This window comes from Actinia tenebrosa, unplaced genomic scaffold, assembly GCF_029948245.1.
Source record: "Actinia tenebrosa isolate PJP-AT-01 unplaced genomic scaffold, QUT_ActTen_1.0 PGA_scaffold14__42_contigs__length_11649687, whole genome shotgun sequence".
Lineage (NCBI taxonomy): Eukaryota > Metazoa > Cnidaria > Anthozoa > Actiniaria > Actiniidae > Actinia > Actinia tenebrosa.
In genome coordinates, this window is record NW_028292574.1 from 10,873,084 (window position 1) to 10,900,307 (window position 27,224).

At 37.1% G+C, this 27,224-nt stretch overlaps 3 protein-coding genes across 4 annotated transcripts; all 3 read left to right on the plus strand.

Annotated features, from left to right (window-relative positions):
• The first annotated feature begins 908 nt into the window (after positions 1 to 908).
• Positions 909 to 8,278, plus strand: LOC116300140 (uncharacterized). The gene is made up of 9 exons (XM_031708925.2): positions 909 to 1,869; positions 2,796 to 2,943; positions 3,434 to 3,632; positions 4,271 to 4,349; positions 4,611 to 4,661; positions 5,429 to 5,589; positions 6,124 to 6,196; positions 6,858 to 7,005; positions 7,700 to 8,278. Exons 1-9 carry the CDS (start codon positions 1,252 to 1,254, stop codon positions 7,801 to 7,803), a joined length of 1,581 nt encoding a protein of 526 aa, XP_031564785.2. The 5' UTR covers positions 909 to 1,251; the 3' UTR covers positions 7,804 to 8,278.
• A 1,378-nt stretch (positions 8,279 to 9,656) lies between these two features.
• LOC116300139 (uncharacterized) lies at positions 9,657 to 20,728 on the plus strand. The gene is made up of 13 exons (XM_031708924.2): positions 9,657 to 10,116; positions 11,090 to 11,287; positions 11,983 to 13,221; positions 13,606 to 13,727; positions 14,559 to 14,664; positions 15,028 to 15,149; positions 15,435 to 15,542; positions 16,020 to 16,136; positions 16,255 to 16,326; positions 17,518 to 17,603; positions 17,852 to 17,918; positions 18,251 to 18,385; positions 20,191 to 20,728. Exons 1-13 carry the CDS (start codon positions 9,792 to 9,794, stop codon positions 20,305 to 20,307), a joined length of 2,814 nt encoding a protein of 937 aa, XP_031564784.2. The 5' UTR covers positions 9,657 to 9,791; the 3' UTR covers positions 20,308 to 20,728.
• A 1,047-nt stretch (positions 20,729 to 21,775) lies between these two features.
• Positions 21,776 to 26,128, plus strand: LOC116300146 (uncharacterized). Of its 2 annotated transcripts, none has more exons than XM_031708933.2 (8): positions 21,776 to 21,834; positions 21,940 to 22,002; positions 22,118 to 22,217; positions 23,251 to 23,564; positions 24,109 to 24,247; positions 24,487 to 24,660; positions 24,806 to 24,990; positions 25,808 to 26,128. In XM_031708933.2, the coding sequence occupies exons 2-8, from the start codon at positions 21,977 to 21,979 to the stop codon at positions 25,875 to 25,877; spliced, it is 1,008 nt and encodes a 335-aa protein (XP_031564793.2). In that variant the 5' UTR covers positions 21,776 to 21,834; positions 21,940 to 21,976; the 3' UTR covers positions 25,878 to 26,128. The 2 variants fall into 2 exon arrangements, with proteins under 2 accessions (XP_031564793.2, XP_031564794.2); XM_031708934.2 differs by having other exon boundaries at positions 21,780 to 21,834; positions 21,943 to 22,002.
• The last annotated feature ends 1,096 nt before the right edge of the window (positions 26,129 to 27,224 follow it).

Genomic DNA, 27,224 nt, shown 5'->3' on the forward strand with positions numbered 1-27,224 from the left:
AGTTGTTGTTGGTTCTCTCCTGTGCTTCGAGGGTTTTCCGGGTTCTCCGGTTTTCCTCCCTCCGAAAAAAATCAACTCCACAGGTTTGTTAGTTTGTTAAGTGCTACCCTCGTGAAAAAAAAGGACGTTATAGAAAAGGTAGGGCAAAAGGGCGAAAAAATAAATTCAATAATAAATGTCACCCAAAATAAATTTTACCTAAAGTGAAACTTGGGTTGAAATGGTTGTGTTGGGAAGAGATTGGAAAGAAGTCACTTTCGGTTCTTTCTTTCTTTCTTTCTTTTTATCTCAGTTTTAACACTTTATGAAACAGTCAAGTGGCTACTATAGAGTGATATATCCTTTTTATACCACCAATATAATAATTATAATAATTATAATATTGATAATAATGATAATAAATAATCTATTAGAAAATATGTTTTTCATAAATATTCTTATTGAATTAATAAATTATTTAATATGAAATAGTCATTAGCAATCTCAGGTCAGTTCGGTAAGTCCCTTTTCCATCTCTAGGTCGCTCTCCTGTACATTTGCCTTTCTTCTCCTTGTCGATCTTGATCCCCTCAGACTGAAACAAGGGCACTAAGCAGGATGGCAAAGGAGACCTTCGTCCTTATCCATGCGATAATAATAATAATAATAATAATAATAATAATCTATTGACAATTATAATAATGTTATCTAATTTACAAGTAAAAATATATTAACATGTTAAGGTTGATTCAGATTAGGGATTAAGTATATATATAATATTTAAATTGATAGTAATAATAGTATTTTAGACTATAGTAATAGTATAATAATAATAATAATAATAATAATAATAATAACAACAAATAATAAATAGGGGATATTACATGGGCGCGCGGAGATACGAATTTTATCTTCGAGTGTTCAATCGATATCTCACGAGTGAGCGCAGCGAACAAGTGAAATATCTAAATTGAACACGAGAAGATAAAATTCGTATCTCCAAGCGGCCATGTAATGTTCTGAAAACTATATAAATTTAAGAATTAAATTAAATGAAATTAAAATATATTAAATTCCTAAATTATTAAAAGCTAATCTATTCATAAAATTCATTATATAGTCTAATATTCATTATATATTTAAATTAATAGTAATAATAATATTTTGTTTCTATATCGATACCGAGTGGGCCTGGAACAAAGCTCGAGGAACGCCTACTGTACTTTGCAAACTGAACAGCCGACAAACACAACGAACGAGAACATCCGTAAAATGAGGTCTGTTAAACTCCTATTTATTATTTCTTCGTTTGCTTTATACCTTAATCTCTCTGTGGGCAAAGAAGCCAAGAATCTTCCCAAAGGACACGGAGCTGAATTAGGGAAACACAGAGAATCCGACGGCCATGTAGACGTCCTAACAACGATCCCTTCACCTCAAGATTTTTGGGATAACTACGCGAGTATTCAAAAGCCTGTAGTTTTTCAGGGTGCTGCTAAAAACTTTCCAGCGCAGTCATTATGGACAGACAGCTATTTAAAGAAAAACTACGGAGATTTAGAAGTTAAGTTAGAAGCAAAGAAAGAGAAAGACCATGTTCCTGTTGGCGATCGAGGAGTTGGTCGAGACACTATTAAGAGTTTCCTAAATTCGTATGTTCAGAAGGATTCATACATGGTCACTCAATTACCGGATCCTTTGGCTAAAGAAGTTCGTATCTTGCCTTGTTTAATGTGTGGGACTTTTTCTGAAAGGATTCTTGAAGCGAATTTATGGTTAAGTTCTGGTGGGACTAAGAGTATGCTTCACAAAGATGCGGATAATGCTATAAATTGTCTTTTGAATGGGACGAAAAATTGGATTCTCATCCATCCAGAGAACGAACAAAATGTAGGTTGACTTATCATTAATTTTTCTAGTTTTAGTTATCTTAAAAGTTATGTCTACAGTTTTTTTATATTTTCCTTGTTCACACTATGCAATTAGAGTGTTTTTAAAGGTCATTCATTAGGCAGATATGCAGGTGTATTGAAATGCAAACAGCTGTTTTGTTTTCTATGAACTCGAGTTAGCTTTTTGTCTTTTACAAGACATTTGATTTCCTTTCATGTAAAAAGCCCCCACAAAACTAATTATCGAGTTCAGCAATTAACAATATATTGTATGAAAATTTGGTTACCAAGAGATCAAAGATTTCAAATAATGTTTGTGCATACTAATGCAGTAGAAAAAATCTTGTTTTTTCTTGTCTGATGAGAGGTGCACTTTTTTAAAAGTTTTTCAGCATAATTAGACTTTTTTAAATGTTAGGTCTAAAAAATTTACTCAGAGTAGGATGATGATGAATTATATCAAGAATTTTTTTTAAAATCTTTCACATGCTTTGTTTTCATGTATATATATATTTTTTAATGTTAATTTTTAGTGAAAAATAAATTTAAACAGGATTCATCTTTTGTTATATTTATCTATGGGCTGACCGTAATCAAACCTTAAAACAACCTCTGGTCTGATTTAAGTGAGAAAACAGCTTAGACTTACAGACAGAACCCTGAAACAACCTCTGGGCTGATCTAAGTCAGGGCATGGCTAACTCACAGACAGAACCCTGAAACAACCTCTGGGCTGATCTAAGTCAGGACATGGCTAACTCACAGACAGAACCCTGAAACAACCTCTGGGCTGATCTAAGTCAGGACACAGCTAACTCAGATTTTATATTTACCAAGGACTCACGCTAGTTATGAATGATCTCAATGACACAGCAAAAGTTATTTTAATTTCAATAATTTTGTTACATACTGTATATTGTACAGATACCAGTTGCTGAAGGTGACAAAGGATATGGAGGATTTGCTGTCCTCGACGTGGATCAAGTTAATTTATTGAAATACCCAAACTTCACCAAGGTGCACTGGCAATATGCTAATATGACTGCTGGGGACTGCCTCTACCTGCCTTATAGTGAGTCTATCGGCATGTTCGATTGTTACATGCTATTGTCTAATAATTGAAAAATGGTTAATCAATGGTTGATTGATACAAAGTAGCCAAACATATTTTCATACTTTAAATTTGTGTTTTATATCTCTAATTAGCTATCTCTTTTCGCTCTAGATTACTTGTTTGTTACTTTCATAGTGGGCTACCTGTGGTGCATAGATTAAAGCAAAATACTCGTCCACAGTATCTCTCGTTTCAATATTTTCAAGATGGCGGCAAAAACGAGAGAGACTGTGGACGAGTATTTTGGTTCCCAAAGCGCGCTGGGTCCAAGTTTTCGGGACCCATAAGTCCTTTTGGTCATTGTACCGTTACAGTCACTCTAAGCGTGGAGACGGAACGGACGAGCTAGAGACTGTGGAAGAGTCTATAGAGAAAGTAAAAGAAAATAAAGGCATGTTGGGAAGGCTAATTGATAATAATAATGATTTGATAAAATTGCTCATCTTAGGTTACTGGCATCAGGTCAGGTCATATGGCTCCAAGAACATGGCCGTTTCTGTTCTGTTTTCAAGACTTACAAAGTTTAACAGTACAGGATGTAAAACAGCTAAGCTAGAATATACACCTTTAAGTGATATCAATATGGTGTGGACCTACCCTGGCCATGGACCACAAACTATGGGGAATCTAGACCCATTTGAAGTGAAGTAAGCAATGTATTTCATAATCCAACCCTAAGAAAACCCCCGGGATGGTCAATCAGGACACAGTTAACTATCACATTGAAGTGGAATTTAGCTTGTTAGGTTTTGAGGAGGGAAAAACTGGAAAACCAGAGAAAAACCCTCCAAACTTTAGGGAGAGACCTAACAAACTCTACTCGCATGTGTTTGAGTCCAGGAATTGAATCTTAGACCCCAGACATGAGAGGTGAATGTACTACCACTATGCCACCCTTGGTTCACTAATGTATGTGATGTTGAGTCCAGGAATCTAACCCTAGACCCCAGAGGTGAGAGGTGAGTGTACTACCACTACACCACCCTTGGTTCACTAATGTGATGTTGAGTCCAGGAATCAAACCCGAGACCCCAGACATGAGGGTGAATGTACTACTACTAAGCACCCTTGATTCTTAAGGTCTTTTTTAGCAACAACCTTCTGATCAAAGTTTTCTGGTACTGAATTAATGAGACATGCATGAGTTATTAGATCATTTTGATCATATTTTAAACTCATTCATTCCCACAATCCTATGCAGAGTGAGGCTGTTACCAGTCCTCTTTGGGAGTGAATATGGTTAAGGTGGCTGGTGACTGATTGTGCCATCCTTCTGTCTTTCTAGAGATAGTTATTTGGCTGCTTTGAATGACAAGAATGATGGTCGCATTACTGTTGATGATTTGTTTGAACAGTATTCTGAGGTATGTTATGAACTGCCCTCACTTATACACCCGATTGAAATAACTATTGTTCTGCACCGACTAACGACTGACTAGCCTCTCATACGTGTGAAAATGCTTTTATGTTTCCACGTGAACACAAGGCTAGTCAGTCGTTAGTCGGCTCAGAGCAATAATTATTCAAGTGACTCATAATATTTTGATTCTGTGTATGACCCTTAGAACATGTTTTGTACATGTTTGTTTTAAAATTTAGTTTTTTAAATTAATTTTTCTAAATAGGCAAAACTTTATGAAGATCACCCAGTAATAAGAAAGGAGATTGCACAAAAGGTTAGTATGAAATATGAGGCTTGTGCTTTGTTGTAATTCTGGATGTAGAGCCAATTTAAGATTTTTTAAAAATTTGATTAAAATCTGTACCTAGAGGAAATGGATTGCTCATCATCATTCAATCAATCAATCACTTTATTAATGTGTCGTTCTACTAGCTTGCCACAAGTGAATATACTAATCTGGGACACCTAAATAATTACACGAATTACAATAATACACTTAGCCAGTTATTGATTATGAATATTCTATGGTACTTGAGTTATGTATATGTTATAGGATATATATATTGATAAAGACTAATTATAAAATCTATAGAAAACAATATATTAATGCCATGTATATTAATAAAAGTATATGCTAATACGCTAATAGAAGTGTTCCTATAATGATTTTAGAATTATATTCAAAAATGAAATGAAGTAAATAAATAAGTTAATTGAAATTTAAAGTAAAGATAAAAGTAGAGTAATTACTAACACGGCAGCTTGTTGACTGAAACAGCAGATTTCTCCATGTGTAGCTCTATCATGCAAGCGCTTGAGAATAAATATATGCAGTTTAAACAATGGTTTTCATTCTCATGGGAAATTACCATGGTGCCATGTGATTATGGTCCATGGAAGAAGAGGAAAGATGAGAACTAGAAATAGTTAGGGTAGGGAAGGTCAAATCTAGTAAATGCTTCCCTTCCACTTTCCTTCCCTCTACTTCTCTTCCTTCTCCTCTTCTATCTCCCTTTAATCAATTTATTAATTCTAATGCAGGTCCTAAATATATTAGACCCAGACAACAAAGGGTTTGTCACTAAAGATGATGTTGAAGCTTTGACTGTTGAAAAACTGAAGGCAGTTGCTAATGTTGTAGACCCTGATGCTGCCAACACAGAGGAGTACGAACATGTTATTTTTGGAGCAGATGAAGTTAGGTAAGAAAAGTTGAGAAGAATGCTTTTTGCTATTAATGCTGGTCTATGGTGGTGTCTCCATTGCTCATGCTTGGCGGCACAAACCAAGAGACCAATATTAAATTAATTATCCTTTTGATTGTAAACGGTGCGGCATCAAAGGTACTAGTCTGTCAAGCCCCCAAACCTATATGATGCAAATCTAGCACAGAGTATGAAGATGATATTTTGAAGGAAAAAAAGTTGGAAAGCTGAGTCTATAGGTACTTTATAAATTTTTTTCCTCATCTTTTCGCGGTGTATAATTTACCTTTTCATCATTACTGTTTCATTAGAAACACCGAAGCAGCTCACACTAGTTTTTAGCTAGTTTTTTTTTAGCTATCTCTTTATTATTTCAGTTAAATTGATTAAGATTCGTTTTGAGAAATGTTGCTCATATATGTGCACACTTGAATTTCTGATTATGAAAAGTGCGTGAACATGATCAGAACCATGTTTGTAAACCATTACAATTTATGTTATGATTTATGTTCAATAATTATTGATTTTAAGGAACGCGTTTGAAGAAGGATTGGAAGAGGGAGATGGTGTCCTTACCTTGCAGAAACTCATAGTTAAATACCAGGTAAAAGTAACGTTCAGCCTTTATTTGGTGATTTTATTTCTTTCTCAGTTACTATGATAGCAAAGTTTGCATACCTATTTAATAAGCGCTTTTTAAACCATAGAGCATCAACCAAATTCAACGCAACTAAACTTCCTTTTCCTATTCCTCCCGCGCGGGCCAGAGAATAGATTTCAAATCAGTTATTAAGCAAATGTTTCTCGGAATGAAAAAATTCCAGTTTCAGGCAGGATTCGAACTCGTGACCTTTTGTTTGCTTCCTGCTCCCAGTATGTGTCGTGACAAGGTTGACTCGTTATGGATTTGATTCAATACAATACAATACAATACAATAATCTTTATTTAGAGAGGGTAACACTTAACAGTACATAAAGATAACTGATCAACTAGTGGCCCTCATATATATAATCAAGCTACAAAATATCTAAGAATTATAAAATAACACGTAATACTAATAAAATAAGTGATTATTAAATATAATTATTGAATCTAAGGCACGATTTGAGCGCCGAAGACCCACGTGCACCCATCAATCAGCGCAAACCGGAAAACTCAAAAAGCACTGACGGTAGCAGATGCACCCGGGACCCGAGGCCCAAAACGGGCCAAAACAATATCTAATTACTGATCTAATTTACTGATTCCAACTTTTTCCTTGAAGAGCTTGGGAGGATCTGAGAAAGTTGCGCGGGAGTTATTTGCTATGCTCAAGCCCAAAAACGAAGAGTATGCTACGACTGAAGAGGTTAAGAAAAACCTTTCTGATGTACTTGAACTGTACAAGAAAATAAGAGATGACGATAAATCAGGTAACTTTTAAGTTCGGCTTTTATCTGTTGTTTTGTATAGTGAGTTCAAGAGTGGTTGCAAGAAAAACGAACGATACACTGATATGCATAATGATGCGCAATATACCGACGCGCACAGTGGCGCGCAATACACTGATATGCATAATGATGCGCAATATACCGACGCGCACAGTGGCACGCAATACACTGATATGCATAGTGATGTGCAATATACCGACGCGCACAGTGGCGCGCAATACACTGATTTGCATAGTGATGTGCAATATACCGACGCGCACAGTGGCACGCAATACACTGATTTGCATAGGGATGCGCAATACACTGGTGCATAGAGTGGCGCGCAATATGCTAACGCGACAGTGGTGGGCATTAATGATGCGCAATATTCTAAAGCGGATATTGATGCACAACTGAAGAGCACAGTGATGTGCAATATACTGACGCGTTAAGCGCTGCGCAGTATGCTAAGACGCTCTGTGATGCGCCATATCCTGCCGCGCTCAACACACGTGAGAGTATTGGCTTCAGTAGAAGAAAGTGGGAAGAAATACTTTCACACACCTAGAGCACCACACCAAAATACTTGAGCAGGGCTTTCTTTGACTCTTGGTTCTCGCGAGAATCCATACCTATTAACCGCGAACGTAAAGGGAAATAAAAGCGTAAATACAACTCAAACTTTCTTTTTTATCAGGTGTTTTCTACGAGCAGCATTACAGAGAAGATAAAGAAATAATGACAGAAACATTAAAGGAGAATGAAAACATTGAGTCAAAGGAACCACGTGAAGAATTGTGAAATAAAAAAGTGTATATTAAATAATTCCAAATATCCTAACACGCACAAAACACAATAGAGAGTTTTAGATTTACGTTAACGGCAAACGTGAAACGTCAGTTAACCAGTAAACGAATTCTTTTACATTACTGAAAAGGAATCGCAAAAAAATCCAAGCAGTAGGAAAAAAAGAATACTTGTCTTTGTCGAGAGGTTTGCAGAAGGTAAAGTGAAATACAGGGAAACGATGAACAAGTAGTCACGTTTGCCGTTTGCGGAAACAATAGTCATCCTAAGACTAATATCCTGACACGTTCAACGTTACCATATGCAAATGGCATATGCGCGTTATAAATATTAAATTATTAATGATAATAATATTATTAGATTTAACTAAATTATCATTATATTAGTCCACTATCATCTAAATATGAATGCACATGTATGTAAAGTATTATTCGTTTAAGACAGAAAATAAATATGCTCATGACTTTAATTTGTAGTGTCCTTTTAGATAAATAATAGCGCCATAGGAGCAAAGAACGGTTGTACTACCAGTTTAAGGTGACTGCTTACTTTTGGGAAAAAATTTAAGCTTTTTTTAAAACTTGGATTTTCCGAATTCGAATTTAATACTGATTCTAAATCTGGATAGAAAATTGGGTGTCCCGAGCTTGCTTTCGAGATAATCATCATTTAATGGAAGCCTACGCGCGAGTATGATTTGGAGCAAAAATTGAGACACCGGAAGTACGGTTAGGTATTTCACGTAACGATTTCCTAACGATTAGGTATTTCAACCAACGATCTCCTAACGATTAGGTATTTCATGTAACGATCTCCTAACGGTTAGGTATTTCAAGTAACGATCTCCTAACGGTTAGGTATTTCAAGTAACGATCTCCTAACGGTTAGGTATTTCAAGTAACGATCTCCTAACGATTAGGTAACTGAAGTAACGATCTCCTAACGATTAGGTAACTGAAGTAACGATCTCCTAGCGATTAGGTATTTCAAGTAACGATCTCCTAACGATTAGGTATTTCAAGTACAATCTCCTAACGGTTAGGTATTTCAAGGTACGATCTCCTAACGGTTAGGTATTTCAGGGTACGATCTTCTAACGGTTGGGTATTTTTAAAATTCATATTTTAAAATTCATTCCTATCTATTATTGTAATTTGTATTTTATAAAAGAAATAAAAAAACTTGCTTGCTGTGCTGTGTGCTGTCATAAAGCACTTAGGGGCTGGCAGAACACTTGAGAAGTGTCGAGAAGCACTCCGCTACGCGTCGTGCTTCTCCAAACACTTCTCTCGTGTTCTGCCAACCCCCACGTGCTTTATGACAGCACACAGCACGCGCGCGCGTTTTCTATTTCTTCAGTATATTTTTCAGCGGTTTTTGAGCGCGCGCACATCCTGGGCTCAAATCAAACGTTCAAAGTGTGTTCACCTCTGGTTAGGTTCACTAGAACATATGCGAGTAGAGTAGTAGCTCCTTGGTTCAAGGTATTATTTCCGGTTTTTCTTCCTACCGGAAACTCGGCTTCTTTCCTGTGGATGGGATTGAAGAAGGGTTATGGCTAGATGGGATACTCGCAGTCCAGGTGATTGAGAAAGACTAGTGAGATCATGATTGTCAGGGAAATTTTATTCAGTCGTCTAGTAGTCGTACCCTACGATAGCATAAATTAAGCTATAATAAATAATTTAGTGCAACTGATTCAGATATGAGTTTATTTGATAATTTTTAATTTTCGGGTTTGTTTCTTGGGCTCCCTGCGGTAAATATGTTGACCCACAATGCACCGTAAGGCTATTCTACCCGAGAGGGATTGGTACGGACGTATAAATCACGTTTTCCAAAATGGCGGCAAAGATGATGGGAAGTAGTTTTTGGCTTTCCTAGAATTTTCCCCTTATTCCTATAAAAAACGGTCCATTTTTTAAGCGATTCAAGTAGCATTTCCAATTTTACACAAACAAGGAGGATCATAGATATCTAAAATGTCTGGAAATACTGCAAAATGGTCTCGAAAAAGAAGTTCGAACGAGGAGGATTATGACAACTCGTCCATCAAAGAAGATGAAAATCTACCAAAAGCAGGTGATTGGAAAGTCAAGACCCTTGACGAAATTCGTCAGGAAAAACGCCGAAAACTAGACAACGAATATTTCGAGGTAGAAACAGAGGGTTCTCGTCTGAGCGGCAAAAGTTCTGCTACGTCAAGTCCATCGTTAAAGATCGAGTCCAGATCGTCTTCAAAACGTCCTTCGCCATTGACCCCACAGGAGATTATATATCAGCTCAGTCCTGATCACAGCAGCCCATGTGAGTGTTAAGAATAATTAATGTAGCTATTCTTTATCGTCTCAATGACTGAATAAGTCATCTCTGTCATTATCATTTATACCATCATTACCGGCGTTTGCATTGCTACGCGGCCACCCCAGACAAAAATCGCGACGTGCACTTTGCAATAGACTGCCATTAATCAAACAAGTTGACGTCATTCACACGCGTTTGGATTGGCCTGGATAGACCTGGTGAGTGTGGCTCATAATACTTGTAAACAATCAACCGAAGTTTTGGCGCCTTGATTGACGGCAGTCTATTGCAAAAAGTGTGGCGCCTTAGTAATGCAAATGCCGGTAAAATGAACATCATAGTTAGTGGATAACTGTACATTTTGAATATAGCTTTTCTGCTGACTTAATAAATGTAGATGTAGATTTGATATCATTAAAGTCATCATTATCATTACCATGACCATGACCATCATCCTCATCCTTATCCTTCTCCTCCTCCTCATCATCGTCATAACAGTTAGTCATATGTTGACTGTTGAATTCCTTTGGTATCAATCAGCTGAATAAATCTCATGAAGCTCATTACCAGCCTACAATGACAGGCAAACACTGCCCGTCATGTGCTATCAACCAGAGAGTATTCTATTGCTTGGTATCAATCAGCTGATTGAATCTCATTATTACCAGCCTGCAATGACAGGCACACACTGCCCGTCATGTGCTATCAACCACAGAGTATTCTATTGCTTGGTATCAATCAGCTGATTGAATCTCATTACTAGCCTGCAATGACAGGCAAACACTGCCCGTCATGTTCTATCAACCAGAGAGTATTCTATTGCTTGGTATCAATCAGCTGATTGAATCTCATTACCAGGCTACCATGACAGGCACACACTGCCCCCCATGTTCAATCATCATACTTTAATATTAGAATAAAATGATAAAAACTTGCTATTAATATTTTGATTTTTTTTTTTTTTTTGATGTATCAGTATCTACTGAAAGTGATGGAAGTAGCAAAAAAAGACCAATGCAACAGAAAGGCAGAAGAAAAACAGCTGAAGAAGAAGAAGGTGAAATTCTAAGTGACATTTCAGATGTTGAAAGTGGTACCAGTAAACAGAGAAGTAGAGGTAATAGCCGACGAACAAGCGTAGATGTTGAGATGGTAGAAAAACCCACTGCTGAAGGTAAATGCTGATACTGACAAAGCTGGTACTGGTTATGTCTAGGGAATTAAGTGATAGTACACTCACCCCTCAGCTCTAGGGTCTCTGGTACGATTCCTGGACTCAGCATCGCATGTGGGTAAAGTTTGTTAGATCTCCCTTGATTCAAGGGTTTTTCTTTGGCTTGTCTGGTTTTCCTTCCGCAACAAATGCGAATATGAAATCATAAAATAATAGTCAACACTGATAAATAATAATGAAGTTATACTGAAATGTTTCAGTTGCATACTACAACCTTCATTGGCATAGGGCTAATGTAAATACAACAAGGTTTTATATACATTGGGGAACTGAACATGTTCGTTAATTGATGTCGTGTTCCTTATGGAATGGTACCATTCTTCCAAAAACAGAGGTTTTCCCCATTGGAATTGATTGTCCAAGATTTTTGTATTTTTCAAATTAATAGAATTGCCTGTCTGAACATGGCCTTGCATTAAAGATTATGTTTTTGGCATTCCTTGATTTTCCTTAGTCTCTAGGAAGCACAGAGACTATCCAATGTGAATGCCAATATGATAAATTCAAATTCAGTCTGTCAGTTAGTCAGGCCCTGAGAGATCTTGATTCAGGGTATTGACAAGACATTTGGTGCCCAAGCATGCTTTGTTGTGTGTCGTTTTTTGACCTTACGCTTGTATTTTCTGTGCAACCAGAAGAGGAAGAAGAAGAAAGTGAAGAAGAATCTTCTGATGAAGACAGTGAAAGTAGTGAAGAAGAAGAAGAAGAAGAAACCAAAGTTGAAAAAGACATTTCTGGATCAACACAAGATAAAAAGGAGGAAACTGAAAGCAGTGAAGAGGAAGAAAGCAGTGATACAGACAGTGATGACAGTGAAGAAAGCTCAGAGGACGAGGAAGAGGAGGATGAGAAAAACGATCAGACATCTGAAAATAAAAAGGAAGAAACAAAAGTAGAAAATCAAGAGGATAGCGACGATGATAGTGAAAAAGACAGTAGTGAGAGTGATGACTCAGATGACAGTGATTCTAGTGAGGAGGAAGAAGAAGAATCCCCAACAAAAGATGTCAAACAAAAGCAGAATATAAAAACAAATAAAGATGAAAATGGCGAAGATGTGAATATGAAATCATCAAGAACTACAGATTCCAGAAAAGAACATGAAAAAGACAGAAAACAAAGAGATGGTTCAGAACAACAGTCAAAATCAAGAGACAAATATGAACGTCATAAAGAAGAACCTTCAAAAAACAGTAGTCGAAGAAGAAAGAATTATGATGAAGTCCAGGGACAAAGGCATAGCAGAGAGAAGCCAAAATATTCAAAGGACAGTAGTGATGATCAGTTATTTAAAGAGAATAAAAGTAGAGAGAAGTCTGAAGAGCAGAACAAAGGTGAGAAAGTATCTTCAAAAAGAGAGAAGAATAGTCAACCAATAAAAGATAGAAATGAAATGACCGAATCTAATAAAAGTAAACGGGAGGACAGAGATTCTTATAAACGCAAAAGGAGGGAAGGGAAAAGTAGTAGTTCGAAAGATGAAAGTCGTTCAAGCAAGAGAGATTCTGGATCAAAAACATCGAATGCTTCTGAGTCAAGGTTAAGGGAAGCCTCATCTGAAAGAAAAACTTCTAAAGAACAAACTGTCTCCAAAATATTAATGGATCAGGAAAGATTACAATTTTCAACAGAAGTTGTTGATTCAGAGAGCGACAACCCAAGTAGTGATGAAGATTCGTCAGATTCTGAAAGAGAGAAATCTGAACTAAATGAATCACAGGAGAATGAAAAAGAAGATGAAAAACCACGCAAACTACCAGATTATTTACCTGGTATACAGGGCTGTAGAAATGTTAGTGAAGAGTTTGTATGGCTGAACAGAATAGAGGAAGGCACTTATGGAGTGGTATATCGTGCTCGAGACAAGCGAACTAGTAAGTGCCTTAGTAAATACATGTCATAGTGACCTTAAGCATGTCCAAGCATCAAGGATGGCATCGCCGAAACGATGATCCAAGCATGTTTTCAAAACAGTTTTTCATGTCTTGCCATCATCCTTGGCATTGCCGTTCTGTCTATAATGGCAGTTGGTGTTTTCTATGTTTGATCTATAGAGGACAATGGTTCATTTGAAGTACCATTTTAAAAACATGTTCGAGACATTGTTTTGGCACCTTCATCCCCTGTGCTTGTTCATACTTAATGTCCCTAATGAATGAATGACCTTTTTAATATTGCAACTTTTTTAGTGTAAATACGTTTTGTAGAAGCAGTAATCATTGTTGAAGTGCTGTTGACATAAAGTATTTTGTCTTCAGATGAAATTGTTGCACTGAAAAGATTAAAGATGGAGAAGGAGAAGGAAGGGTTTCCTATTACATCACTACGAGAAATTAACACATTGCTGAAAGGCCAACACCCTAACATTGTCACTGTCAGGGTAAGGAGTCTTGTGTAAAGATTGAAAGACATGAGGAAATGTAGAATAGTTTGTGGTCTGAGTGATCATAAGACCTCCTCGGCTTGGGAGTAATGTTTCCCCATTTCAGACCATGTGTCATTCCCTTGAGAAAAAGATTCTTTTTTTGATTTGTTCCCAAATTCATGTGTCTTCTCATTTGCAACCGATTGCAGCCATTAAACGAATTAATGATACTTTATGTGGTCCAAAATGAGAAAACGTGCCCAAGCCAAGGAGGTCTATTAGGGAGGTGAAATTCTCCCTCATGACCATGCACGCCTCCCTGGGCAGATTTGTTCACTTTTGATATACAGGAGCGCTGCATGCTCATGCCTTAACATACTCATACCCTATTATTTGTTGAATACTTCATGGTTTTGTTGATGCCTAGGGTTTAAGATAATGGCTTGTCAGTCCCTGGTAATGATGACTGGCCTATTCAAATTAGTTTTACCTCACTAGCTTACCACTACCAGTCAGAATGACCAGTAAGGCGAAGATTTAACCAGACATGTTTCATTTCTGGTCAGACATTGTCTGATGACTGTCTGTATTTACGTCCTGATGCCCTGCCCATTAATAAAGTCCCCTTTATTTTGACCCCCTTAATTTTGTTCACCCTCCCCCTCCCCTTTGCTGTGCCCTAATGAATAAAATGCTTATCATGGCCAAGCTTGTATGTTTTTATTGGATTAGACAGTCTTACATCCAAGAAAAGGTTCCAAAATTTATTCCAAAATTTCTGCATGTTCATTTGTGTGTTGTTAAGACTTTAGACAATGTTGTTAGTGTTTTGATTTTTCTTGACAGGAAATAGTTGTGGGTAACAATATGGATAGAATATACATAGTAATGGATTATGTCGAACATGACCTGAAAACCTTGATGGAGCACATGAGTAGCAAGTTCTCTGTTGGTATGTATCTTCCAGTATCATTTCACAATAATCTGATTAAAGAATTGAAACCAAAACGCACCATTTGACCCATAGGTATTCATTATAAGAATAGGTAGAATTTTAAATGTATTGCTAGTCCATAACGTAGCTAGGGAGGCAAAGATTCAGTTGTGACGAGAGTAATTTTTTCTGACTTCGGCCACCATGTTTTTTTCCGATGGACCGCCTGATCAGATTTTTTCCTGCGTGATGATTGGCTGGTTTTTGATGGACTGTCAAATTGAGATCACCTGGTTAGAATTATAAAATAAAAGAAAGCATTTTTTTAAGGATATTTACTCATGAAAGAGTTAAAATTTAATCTTTTTCCTTCATCCTCAGGTGAAGTCAAGTCGCTTCTTGTTCAGCTCCTTCGAGCAGTGGCTCATCTCCATGACAACTGGATCCTACACCGCGACCTTAAATCTTCAAACCTACTTTTAAGCAATGAAGGCATACTCAAGGTAATAATCTTACATTTATGGGATATTATCATCCTTTCGCCTTGAGTTAACAATGATAATGAGATACTAGCTATATCTTGAAATACTTTGGGAAACGTATAAGTTAGTAGAGAAGGGATTGGAGATGGATGAGATGTCTATCAAACAGTTAGAATACTAGTAATCATTTAACTTCATCTATAGCCTATAGTTTAATACCCTTTGTATGGAGTATGTACCCTCTCTTCCCACCCTTATACTAATTTATGACCACTCCCTATATTTATTACTTATAATTTTTTACAGGTTGGAGATTTTGGATTGGCAAGGGAGTATGGATCACCATTAAGGCATTATACTCCTATTGTGGTCACCCTGTGGTACAGAGCCCCAGAACTATTACTTGGAATCAAGGTAAAAATGATACAAGATGATATCAGCTGAGACACTCAGCCAATCAGAATGCAGAAAAGTCAATGTATATTTAATGATAGTATATTGTCTCTTCCCATCAGGTGTCATAGTGTATTCACCTCTCGATAACCCCTAGAGTCCCTCATTTTTGTTCCTCGCCAAACCTAATACACTAAATTCCAATGTGATCTGTGAGTTAGCTGTGCCCTGACCCAGAGCTGCCAAGATAAGAAGTTGTTTCAGGGTTCAATGTGTGAGTTAGCCATGCCCTGACTCAGAACTGCCGAGATAAGAGGTTGTTTCAGGGTTCAATGTGGGAGTTAGCCATGCACTGACTTTGATCAGCCCAGAGGTTGTTTCAGGGTTTGATCTGTGAGTTTGCTGTGCCTGATTTAGACCAGCCCAGAGGTTGTTTCAGGGATTAATGACATAATACTTGAAGGTTAGGGCATGAAAGTACTCTTATTCTGATCTTAGGAATATTCCTGTCCCATTGATCTCTGGTCTTGTGGTTGCATATTTGCCGAGCTATTAACAATGAAACCACTCTTCCCTGGAAAGTCAGAAATTGATCAAATCAACCGAATATTTAAGGTAAGAAAGACTAATCCTCTCTATAACATACAGCAATGTCATGTTACATATTGATAATCAGTGATTACCAGCACGATAAATAAAAGTAATTCACTAATTAATATATTCTGTTATTTAGGAACTTGGAACTCCCAGCGATTCAATATGGCCGGGTCCACCTAAATATTCTGAGTTGCCTCACGTCAAAAAGGTTTGCTTAAAGTGCTACTATGACGAAAATCGCTCAAACTTGGATTCAGCTGAAACTTCCTAAGAATACTCTTCAAAGGTCCAATAATCACTGTATGAAGTGTTTTCTCGATTTTCAGGACGAAAGTATGATATTTTTACGATTATTTTTTGGAGTCTGTGACGTCATACACTCAACATCGAACATCGCTCCATACATTTCTTTGTAGTTTATGATCAAAATATCAGTAGTAAAGGGAGAAAGAAATACCCAAACACCCCAAAATATAAATTATAGTCACAAGTAATGTGAAATAAGCACATTAGCCACCCTTTGGGCTTCATAGGAATAAAATATATTAAGGATTTATATACAAAGAAATATATGTAGCAATGTTTGATGTTGAGTGTATGACGTCACAGACTCCAAAAAATAATCGTAAAAATATCATACTTTCATACTGAATATCGAGAAAACACTTCATACAGTGATTATTGGACCTTTAAAGAGTATTTTTAGGAAGTTTCAGCTGAATCCAAGTTTGAGCGATTTTCGTCGTAGTAGCACTTTAACTTTAAATATTTTCATAATGAGTACCTTCTTTGGGTATTCGCAGCTATTTTATGGAGAGACGGGGGTAACTTTCTTGTTGTCCAAGATCAGCCTCACACAAAATAAGCTTTGTTAGCATTCTTTGGAAGTACTGTAAAACCTCTACCTTGTAAACACCTTTTCATTCTGTTACTCTTAATCATGATTTTTTAACCTAAAAGAATGCACAATTCCTATTGTTTTATTTTTGTTTTGAAAAAGATTATCTATTTTTCCCTCATCTTTAGTTATACCTGCCTCTGTTATACCTGCCTCTGTTATACCTGCCTCTGTTATACCTGCCTCTGTTATACCTGCCTCTGTTATACCTGCCTCTGTTATACCTGCCTCTGTTATACCTGCCTCTGTTATACCTGCCTCTGTTATACCTGCCTCTGTTATACCTGCCTCTGTTATACCTGCCTCTGTTATACCTGCCTCTGTTATACCTGCCTCTGTTATACCTGCCTCTGTTATACCTGCCTCTGTTATACCTGCCTCTGTTATACCTGCCTCTGTTATTATCAGGCTATGCTCCATCTACTTCCCTTCCATCTTTAAATGTTTTTTCTGTGATGTTAGATTTCTAAAATATTTTTACTATCATTCTATAATCACCAGATGACCTTCACAGAGTATCCATACAATCAACTGAGAAATAACTTTGGAACATATCTTACAGACAAAGGTTTTGATCTGCTAAATAGGTAAGATTAAACATTGTCAGGTAGGAAAGGCTCTGCCTAAACCCAACAAGCACCTAATTTGATCTGTGAGCTATTTGCCCTGCCCTAACTCAAAATGACTCTGGGTTGATTCAGGGTTCGATCTGGGAGTTGGCCATGAAGTCCAAATTGGCTTACTTCTCTGCAGCTCAACCTTCTGCTTTACCTAAAATATTTTAGAACCCTTATTAAAATCTGGGTAACTATTAATTTTGGTTTTTGTTTTCCAGGTTTTTGACTTATGATCCAAGCAGAAGGATCACAGCAGAGGAAGCATTAAAGCATGAATACTTTAACGTAAGCAGCGCTGGATGTGTTTTTTATATGTTAGACCAAGATACCTTTTTACCTGGTCATACTGTCTTCCCATTTGCCTTTCTTTAGAGTATCATTTTTTTGTTTAACAGTCACACATGAGAGGACAATTGGATATGGATATAATATAAGCAAAGTATCATAATATTCACAAGAGAATGACACATGGTCTGGAATGGGAAAATGTTATGCCAAAGATAAAAATATCTTTTCTTGTTTCTTGTTTCTTGAATACAATATTTAGTATTTAGTAAACTATATTAGAACTATATTTCCTTGAAGTGATTTTTCCATGATATTATCTAAAAACATAGGAATCACCCCTTCCGGTTGATCCAGACATGTTCCCAACTTGGCCTGCTAAAAGTGAAATGATGCAGAGACCAAGGCGTAAAGACTACCAACACAGCCCTAAGCCACCAGAAGGTGGCGAGATGTTCTCCAAACTTGTAAGTCCTTGTTTCCTTAAAATCGCTCCAAAATTAAAACTCTTTCATTCGAGCTGGAACTTTGCTGAAATAATCTTGAATACATTAAGAACCACTCACTGAAATATCTTTCTAATATTCGAAAGGAAAGGGCCAAAATTTTACAATTTATTTTCGTCCGCCATTACTTCCTTTGACTCACAGAATTCGACTCAAGAAGATTGGCACGAGTACTTATGACGTCATTTACTCAACCCAAACCAAAACATTGGTGGCTAATGTATGTGCCATGTTTGTAAAACTCGGTTTATTTGGTTTATTCAGAAAATATATAATGTTTCATTCCGTTTCCTAACTACTATATGACTAAACAATGTCTAGGCGCTGAAATTTTTCAGTTACAATAATACTGACGATCATAATTCGAAAATTTCAATACATCTCGGCACGCCAAGAATCACAACAAAGTAGGACGCATGGACGAGATTCTAGCAGTTCCATCGCGCGAAGTGACTGAGATATTCAGGGATTTATTCGAATCATTTTAAGGATAACAACTTTTCAAGGTATATTTACATACAAGGGCAAAGAGCAACCCCACAATTGGGTCCGCGAGACATCCGACACAATGAAAGAAAAATCTACGAGCTGAGTGACAGACGCCGCTGTCGCGCAAGTAATAAATAAGAAACCTTTGACATGTTCTTTTACAAAGATGATATTAGATAATCGTATGTTTGTACCTATTCAATGCATAATAAACATTTTGAAGCAAATGATAACCGTTCTGTAGTAAATCAGCTAGGAGAATTACTAGCTCACATTCTAAATTATTCGGCACATAGATCTAAATATATTGTCACAAATATTTATATCACAACGCAGAATTCAAAAGGCAATTGGTTTTTTTTCATAACATCAATCACTATTAGATTACATTGAAACTTCAAATTTAAGATCTTTATATCATGGACAGTATGAGCAAATACAAATAATGAAATGAACGTAAGGAATTTTTATGAAAACCTCTTCCCACGCATTGCTTCTTCTTCTAGTTCGGCTTCATCTTCATACATTATAACTTATGGTTCTAACTCTTCAGGATTGACAAAGCGAGCGTCCAAAGGAGTTTCCATCATATTTGAAGAGGTATCAAAGGTTTAAAAAAAGTCTGTTTAGAGATTCTTTTCACGCTAACGCGTTTAAAACATCAAATAAACTTCAGGTAATCTAACAAGAAGTGTATAGTCAAAACGATGCTAACATGACGGTGTTGAGTAAATGACGTCACAGCGTAAAACTGCTGTACATAATGACTCGTTGGCCGTGACACAGAAATTAATGGCAGACGAAATTTTGGCCCTACCCTTTCGAATATTAGAAAGATATTTCAGTGAGAGGTTCTTAATGTGTTCAAGATTATTTCAGCAAAGTTCCAGCTCGAATGAAAGAGTTTTAATTTTGGAACAATTTTCGTCCAAGTGGCCCTTTAATATTGGCTTACTTAATTCCAGTGCTATGAGTTATCCATTCCTGACTTAGATCAGCCCAGAGGTTGTTTCAGGGTTCTGTCTGTGAGTTAGCCATACCCTGACTTAGATCAGCCCAGAAGTTGTTTCAGGGTTCTATCTGTGAGTTAGCCCTGCCTGACTTAGATCAGCCCAGAGGTTGTTTCATAGAACTAAATTACACCTGCTAGGTTTTCCATACTCTATCAATTTTCTAGAAGCCTGAAATAATCTCTGTAAAACCATATGCCCTGTCAAAAGAGCAATGAATATACTTATTTTGTGTTAAACTATAGTCTCATTGATTTCAAATTGTAGAAAGATGGCAGCGATAGTAGCAGTGCTGCTGCTGCTGGTGGAGGACTTCAAGGTTTTCATATGCCATCATCCAAGAAAGGTTCTGCTGCTGTCGCTGGGTTTGCTTTGAAGTTCTAACAACCAGACAGTATTCATTACTGACATGTGGCTGGACAAGTGCCAATCTTGGCTGGACATTCTCTATTGGCCAGCCATTAGGTTGAGCCCTGCAGTATTAAGGCTAGCAGCTATTGTTGACCTTCATACAAGAAAGGTTCAACTGATGTTTGCTTCAGTTTGAATTTCTAGTTAAACATTATCCTAGTGGGCCCAGTTGTATGAAGGGTAGATAGCACTGTCCCACGAATAAATCTTATCCAATGGATACATTTATTGCATAACAGAATCGACTTATCAACTGGATAAGGATTTATCCGTCTGATAGCTCTATCCACCCTTCGTACAACCTGGCCCTGTCCTCAAAATGTAAATATTTGTACTAGTCATTGAATAACATAGATGTGTAACCTTCTTAAATTAAAGAATTGTGAAGAAATAATTATGATATACTGGTACTAGATTACTGCTCTTTGAGCCTTTGCTTATGTCTCTTACCTCGATCCTCATTTCCTGGTTCTTTAGAGGAAGCATTTATTTATTCATTTCTTCTATTTCCCCAATCAGTCTCTTATGCGTTGTCAGTGGTAAACGTGAAGTACTATACTATTAGGTAGGCTTAAGAGCTAATAACTGGGGGGGGGGGGGGGGGGGGACCAAATTATAGTAGGCCAGTGAGATTAAAAGCAGAAGGGCATATATGTGGGATTTTACAGAATAAAAATATTTAAAACTGCTACAGAAAATCAGAAAATTGCGGCACCCAGTTTGTCTCTATGTCAATAGTGCAGTGCACTGATTCTAAAAATAGCTTGAAGATTCGAACAAACATTGCATTCTGTTAACCGATATGAGGATTATACGAACTGATTTTATTATTTTTACTTAAAGTTACAATAGTAACCCATGTAAACTAAGATCAACTGCGATCGGCTGTGAAAATTATTTGCTGAAAGTAAACTTGTAAGTTTGTTTTTCTGAATTTTGCCTTTGTCTTCGTTTTTATGACGTCATGGCTGCACTGCGGTATTGGAAATCAAAGTCTGCCACATGATAGGTTATTTATGCACGATGTGAACAAACTTTTACAGTCTAGCTTCCATGTTTTCAAAGGTAGCTGTCATGACAGACCGTGAGGGTGATTGCTTCTGATTGGCTGAATTTCTTTCATTTCTTCAATGTTTCAGCCCAATCAAATATATTTTATTCTCAAATATATGAACACCATTGGCCATGTACTCGAGATATATAGCCCTCCCTTCCCCAGCTATCATTTTCTCTTGACCCATTATTAATATTTTACGGACAGAATCTAAATAAAGAAAAGAATATTTCAAGACAATGTTTTTTGGGTTTCCTGTGTGAGGTGAATCACACTCCCCGTCTCTCCCCCCCGCGGAATATTACGTGTCACACTGCACGATTTCTTATGATCAGCTGATAAATACCCGGGTCTCAGCCAATCAGAATAGTTCTTCTAACAATAAAACTGAAGTACTATTTGTCGATCAGGCGTCGGCTTTTTTCTTGCAAAACCTCTGCATCGAGGTAAGAATTGCTGCAAAAACTCCTTATTTTTCACTCAATTACAACTATTTCTTTCTTTCTGACCCGCTGAAGTCATAATTATTGTGTTTTGCATTTATTTTTCAGTAGAAAGGACAACATTCTTGGCAGAAATCTGATCAAAATGACTATAAAATTCGGAATCAACGGGTGAGAGTTTAGACATGTGCTTCAGTTCTTCACTTTTGAGGCCTTTTTCATTTTTTAAGTAATTGCACAAGACCTGAGATCGTATTAAGAATGTCTTACGGTGCTTTTTGTGTAGATTTGGACGAATTGGACGGCTGGTTTGTCGTGCTAGTTTGGAGAGAGACGATGTTCAACTTGTCGCAGTCAACGATCCTTTCCTTGATGCAGAGTACATGGTAAAAAAACACAGATTTTTAACCTTTTAAAACCCATGTTCAACTATTTTATACCAAAACAAGGTTTTCCTATGACTAGATAAGCTAAAACCAGGCAAAATATTACTATTTCTTATATTTTATGTCTATTTTTAAGCATTTATTAGCTCCAACTCTGGCTTCAGGTTATTTAGCGACAGCAAATCGAAAATTAAAATTCACATTTTGACAGGAAAAAGAATTAAAATAGTATTTTTGCCATCTGTTCTTTAAATTGATAAATTATTTTCCATTTTATAAGTTATTTATAGTCAGTTTTCACCAGTGAAAATATGATATTATTGTTATTTAAAAATGCCAAATTATAAATATAAAATGTACAAATTATACAGCTGTTATATTTTTATTGCGAAACCATTGATATTATCCGGTCTGCGACAAGTTTGGCTTAAAATAATTGAGATATTTAGAGTTGAATTAGCTTTGAGAAAAGTGGAATTAAAAAAGTGGTTACAAAAGAGCAAAGATGAATTGTAGTTTTCTCTTTGTCGTGTGCCACGTTGGACCTCAAACTGCCACGCATTGAGCTACGTTTTGTGATGTTAATGATTATTTTCTTTGCCTTTTATTAATGTCCAACTGCTGTCCTGTTCATTATTTGTATTGAGTAATTATTATTATCACTACCAAATCTTGGGATTCTGTATAGGAAAATAATTGTTAGTTGACAATTACACTGTATAGTATGATTCCACTCAACTGGGTTCTAACCTTGGTTGTTTTTGACTTCCAATTCAATCTATAAGTTAGCTATGCCCTGACTGATAAACCCAGAAGTTGTTTCAGGGTTTGATCTGTGAATCAGCCATGGCCTGACTTTCGAGACTTATTCCAAGGTTTGATCAGTGAATTAGGAATTCCTGGCTTAGATCAGCCCAGAGTTTGTTTCAGGGTTCAATCTGTGAGTTTGGCATGTCATGGCTTAAATCAGCCCAGAGTTTTTTTTCAAAGGTTATACAGAAATATGCCTAACTCTCTCCATGTTTTATAACAGGCCTATCTGTTCAGGTATGACTCCACCCATGGCCGATTCAAAGGCGAGGTGAAGGTGGTGGATGGAAAACTGATCATTAATGGCAAGACAATAGAGGTGTTTGCCAACAAAGACCCATCAACCATCCCATGGGGAAAGCATGGTGCCGACACTGTTATTGAATCTACTGGTGTTTTCACCACCATCGAGAAGGCCGGTGCTCATCTGAAAGGAGGTGCAAAGAAGGTTATCATCTCCGCACCCTCTGCCGATGCACCTATGTTTGTTATGGGTGTTAATGAGGAGAAATATGAATCCAGCATGAATGTTGTCAGGTAAGCAGGCTGGAGGCTTAGAAAAAGGGGATGGGATGGTGGGTGGGGATATCTTTTTTGAGATTTTCAACAAATAATAGCTTATGATAAATGAAAAGAGTGAATGAATAAATTTACCTTGTTTTACGAGGGTAGTATTGTGTGGCGCTCATTGTTTGGGGTTATTGGGGGGGGGGGAGGGGGGGTTTAGGGAAAAACCCTTAAGCACAAGAGAGAACCAAATAAACTCTCTACTCACATATGAGTCTGGGAGCATGGGTCACATTGGTGAGAGGTGAGCGCTCTAAAGGCCAATTTAGACTGGCATGAATTTTGCCTACAACTATTGTATACAACATGCTCACGTCTGTCATAGGCAAGTTGTAGGCTTGATTTACACTGCCACGACTCCAGTTGTAGGATGGCATGAGCGTGTTGTATACAATAGTTGTAGGCGAAAACTGTACCGTCTAAACCTTAACCATTATGCCACTTGTGCATCTGATAGCATGAATTGATGGAACAAATTTATTATTTTCTTTAATTGTAATGTTTATTTTTTCAGCAATGCTTCTTGCACTACCAACTGCCTTGCTCCTATAGCTAAAGTCATCAATGATAATTTTGGTATTGAGGAAGGCTTGATGACAACCATCCATGCCTATACTGCCACACAGAAAACTGTTGATGGGCCAAGTGGAAAGGTACAATACACTATACCTCCTTGGCTCAGCGTAATGTTGTCCCATTTCAGACCATTGTCATGTCATTCCCATGAAGTTATTAAATAACTGTTATAAACCTTTTGTTCCAATTGGTTGGGAGCATGTGCATCATGAGAGAAAGCAGGCCATGTGCACACTTTCTATCTCGTCATTTTGCCAATATAATAGAAATATTCTTTGAAACTTCAATAATTTGTAATTATGAAAATGTTTCATAGCATTGGCGTGATGGAAGAGGTGCTCACCAGAACGTTATCCCAGCATCAACTGGTGCCGCAAAGGCAGTCGGTAAGGTCATTCCAGAGCTGAATGGAAAGTTGACTGGCATGGCATTCAGAGTTCCTGTGCCTGATGTGTCTGTGGTAGACTTGACCGTTAGGCTTAAGAAAGGAGTAAGTATTCTTCACCTTATTGAAGAAAAAAATAATAATAATAAATAAATAAATAAAGTGACTGTTAATATTTAGAGTTTGGCTCAAAGTCCTCTGATTTTGTACTTATTGAATTTAAGTTGAACACAATTTTCTTGAAATGCAGGCTTCATATGACGAAATCAAGAGTGCTGTGAAGAAAGCCTCAGAGTCCAAAGAGATGAGCAGATTCCTTGGTTACACTGAAGATGAGGTGGTGTCCAGTGACTTTATTGGCCACACAACCTCTAGCATATTTGACGCTAAGGCTGGCTTGGCCCTGAATGATAAATTCGTCAAGCTGGTTGCCTGGTAAGTGACTCTTTTTTCAAATAGGCCTTCCTGGATTTGCTTGAGTGACTAGGAAACAATGGCTTCAAGTCGTACTTAAACTTTATAAAATACAGTAAATGTATGAACACTGCACATCAAGTCCAACCTCAGCTTTGGTCATTGTTTTGTGTTCAGTCAAGATAGTTCTGTAAAAGTCTATTATGACTTTCCAGTGCAGTGCACAATGTTTTAGCTTGTGGGATATACATGTAGCAACAAGGGGAAATTATTCATACTGTTTTTTAGATATCAGATAAGTTCATGCTGGATCCGGAATGATTTAAAGAGGGTGGCTGTTACCTTTTTGTTTAGATTTTACATTATATGCCTCCCCCCACCTACCCCCCTTCGGGATCTGCCTTTGAAGGTTACTGTTTTTAGGCAAGGATTAAGTTTATGTTGTGATGAAAATGTCTGATGCTTGAATGACTAGACCAGTTGGTCCAGTCCTGGAAGAATCTTGTATTCATACTGTCTGACCCAACACACACAAAGATGATAATTTACTTTCAATCCATCTAAGGTTCCTATTTACTTCCTATACAGGGCTTCAGATAGACTGTGAGGTAAGTCCCTCTATTTCCCTTGGTCACTTTAAGTCTGTCTGTCCGTGTCAATTGGTCGAGGAAGATTGGTTATGAGTCAAAAGTCGACACGGACAGACAGACGGACAGTGACCAAGGGAAATAGAGGGACTTAGCTCGCAGTCTAGGCTTCTTCTCCCCCTGAAAATAAACACACCTTCCCTTATTAAATGTATAATTTTTAAGGTTGTTGAAACATTTTCCTATTTCAGGTATGATAATGAATATGGATACAGTCATCGTGTAATAGATCTTTTGGTCTATATGACAAAGCGTGGCTAGCACTGTCAAGAAAACCAAACTAGACAACTTTTGATCAATAGATACTTGATAAAAAATCTTTAACATGAGTTTGTGTTTGATTTTACTTTTAAATCTTCATGGTGTATTGAATTGTACACCATCTTTATACATCTATGATGTATTGTTCTTCAAATAAATAGTGGAAGTATTGGTAATTTAAGTAGAAGGACTTGAAATGTTAGTCTTTGGGTTAATAAAAAGAAGCTTTAAAAGTACTTTATAAAAATTAATGTTGTCCTCGTCTTATTATGGGTGTTAGTTTGTTGGTGTTTACAAATTGCGATCAAAAAAGTTGTTCATGTTCATTAACACTAACACTAATAATTGGGGAATTCTGACTCTTTTTTATGGGCTCACCGGTCTATTTCATTTATTGCATTTGGCTGCTAGCTATTTCATAATTATTTTATTTGCTCGATCTATACCTATGTCCAAGGTATTGCAATATTGCCTAAGCGAAGTTTTGTTCTATTTGTGTTTGCGATAAAGAAGCCAAATAAAGAAAATAGCTGGTATACCACAGGTACCCCAGCAAATAGGCGTTAAAGCCACACCCTAATTCCTATTTCGCATAAATTTTGTAACACGGGTACATGTGTTCACGCGGTTCTTTATTGTTGTAACACGTAAATTGACCAGAGTTTTGCTACATCAAATCTAATTTCTAATATAATCTTTAATCAAATAACTTCTGGATACGCAAAAGTTTAAAGCTAATATCCTACACTATTTACAATGGTCTGCGCTATCGTGCTTTTATTTAGTTTTGATACTGTTAACGGTTTTAGAGTGGATTTCATTAATGTGATAGCCCTTGAGTTACGATATGTTCAGTTTGTCTTTTCGCTTGAGTTTAGGTGTGGACACGATGTAACGCTGCATGAAATGGGCTATTTTGGGTGTCGCACAGAGATTAGTTTATGTCTTTGAGATCATTGCGCATGTCAAATGTGGTCATTTTTACACCATTGATTTTTGCCACTGTCTGACATCTCTCTATCGCTTCACAAACAGCCAGTCTTCTTGAAGGTCGGTTCCGAATGTACTCGTGAAAGCTGGCCAAATCTTCTTCCCTTCTCTCTTCAGCAGCGGCTTTTCCCTCCCTTGAATACCTGGCTATTCCATCTTCAAATCCAAGCGAGTCATTGTCAGTTCCTTGTACAATGATATGCTTTACTTTCGCCTCCATCTCTTGCGCGGGAAAGCCTGCCAAATCATCATGTGTACTATCTTTAGCAGCAGCTTTGCCCTCCCTTGGATACCTGGCTATTCCATCAACGAACCCAAGAGAGTCGTTGTCAGTTCCTTGTACAACGATACGCCTTA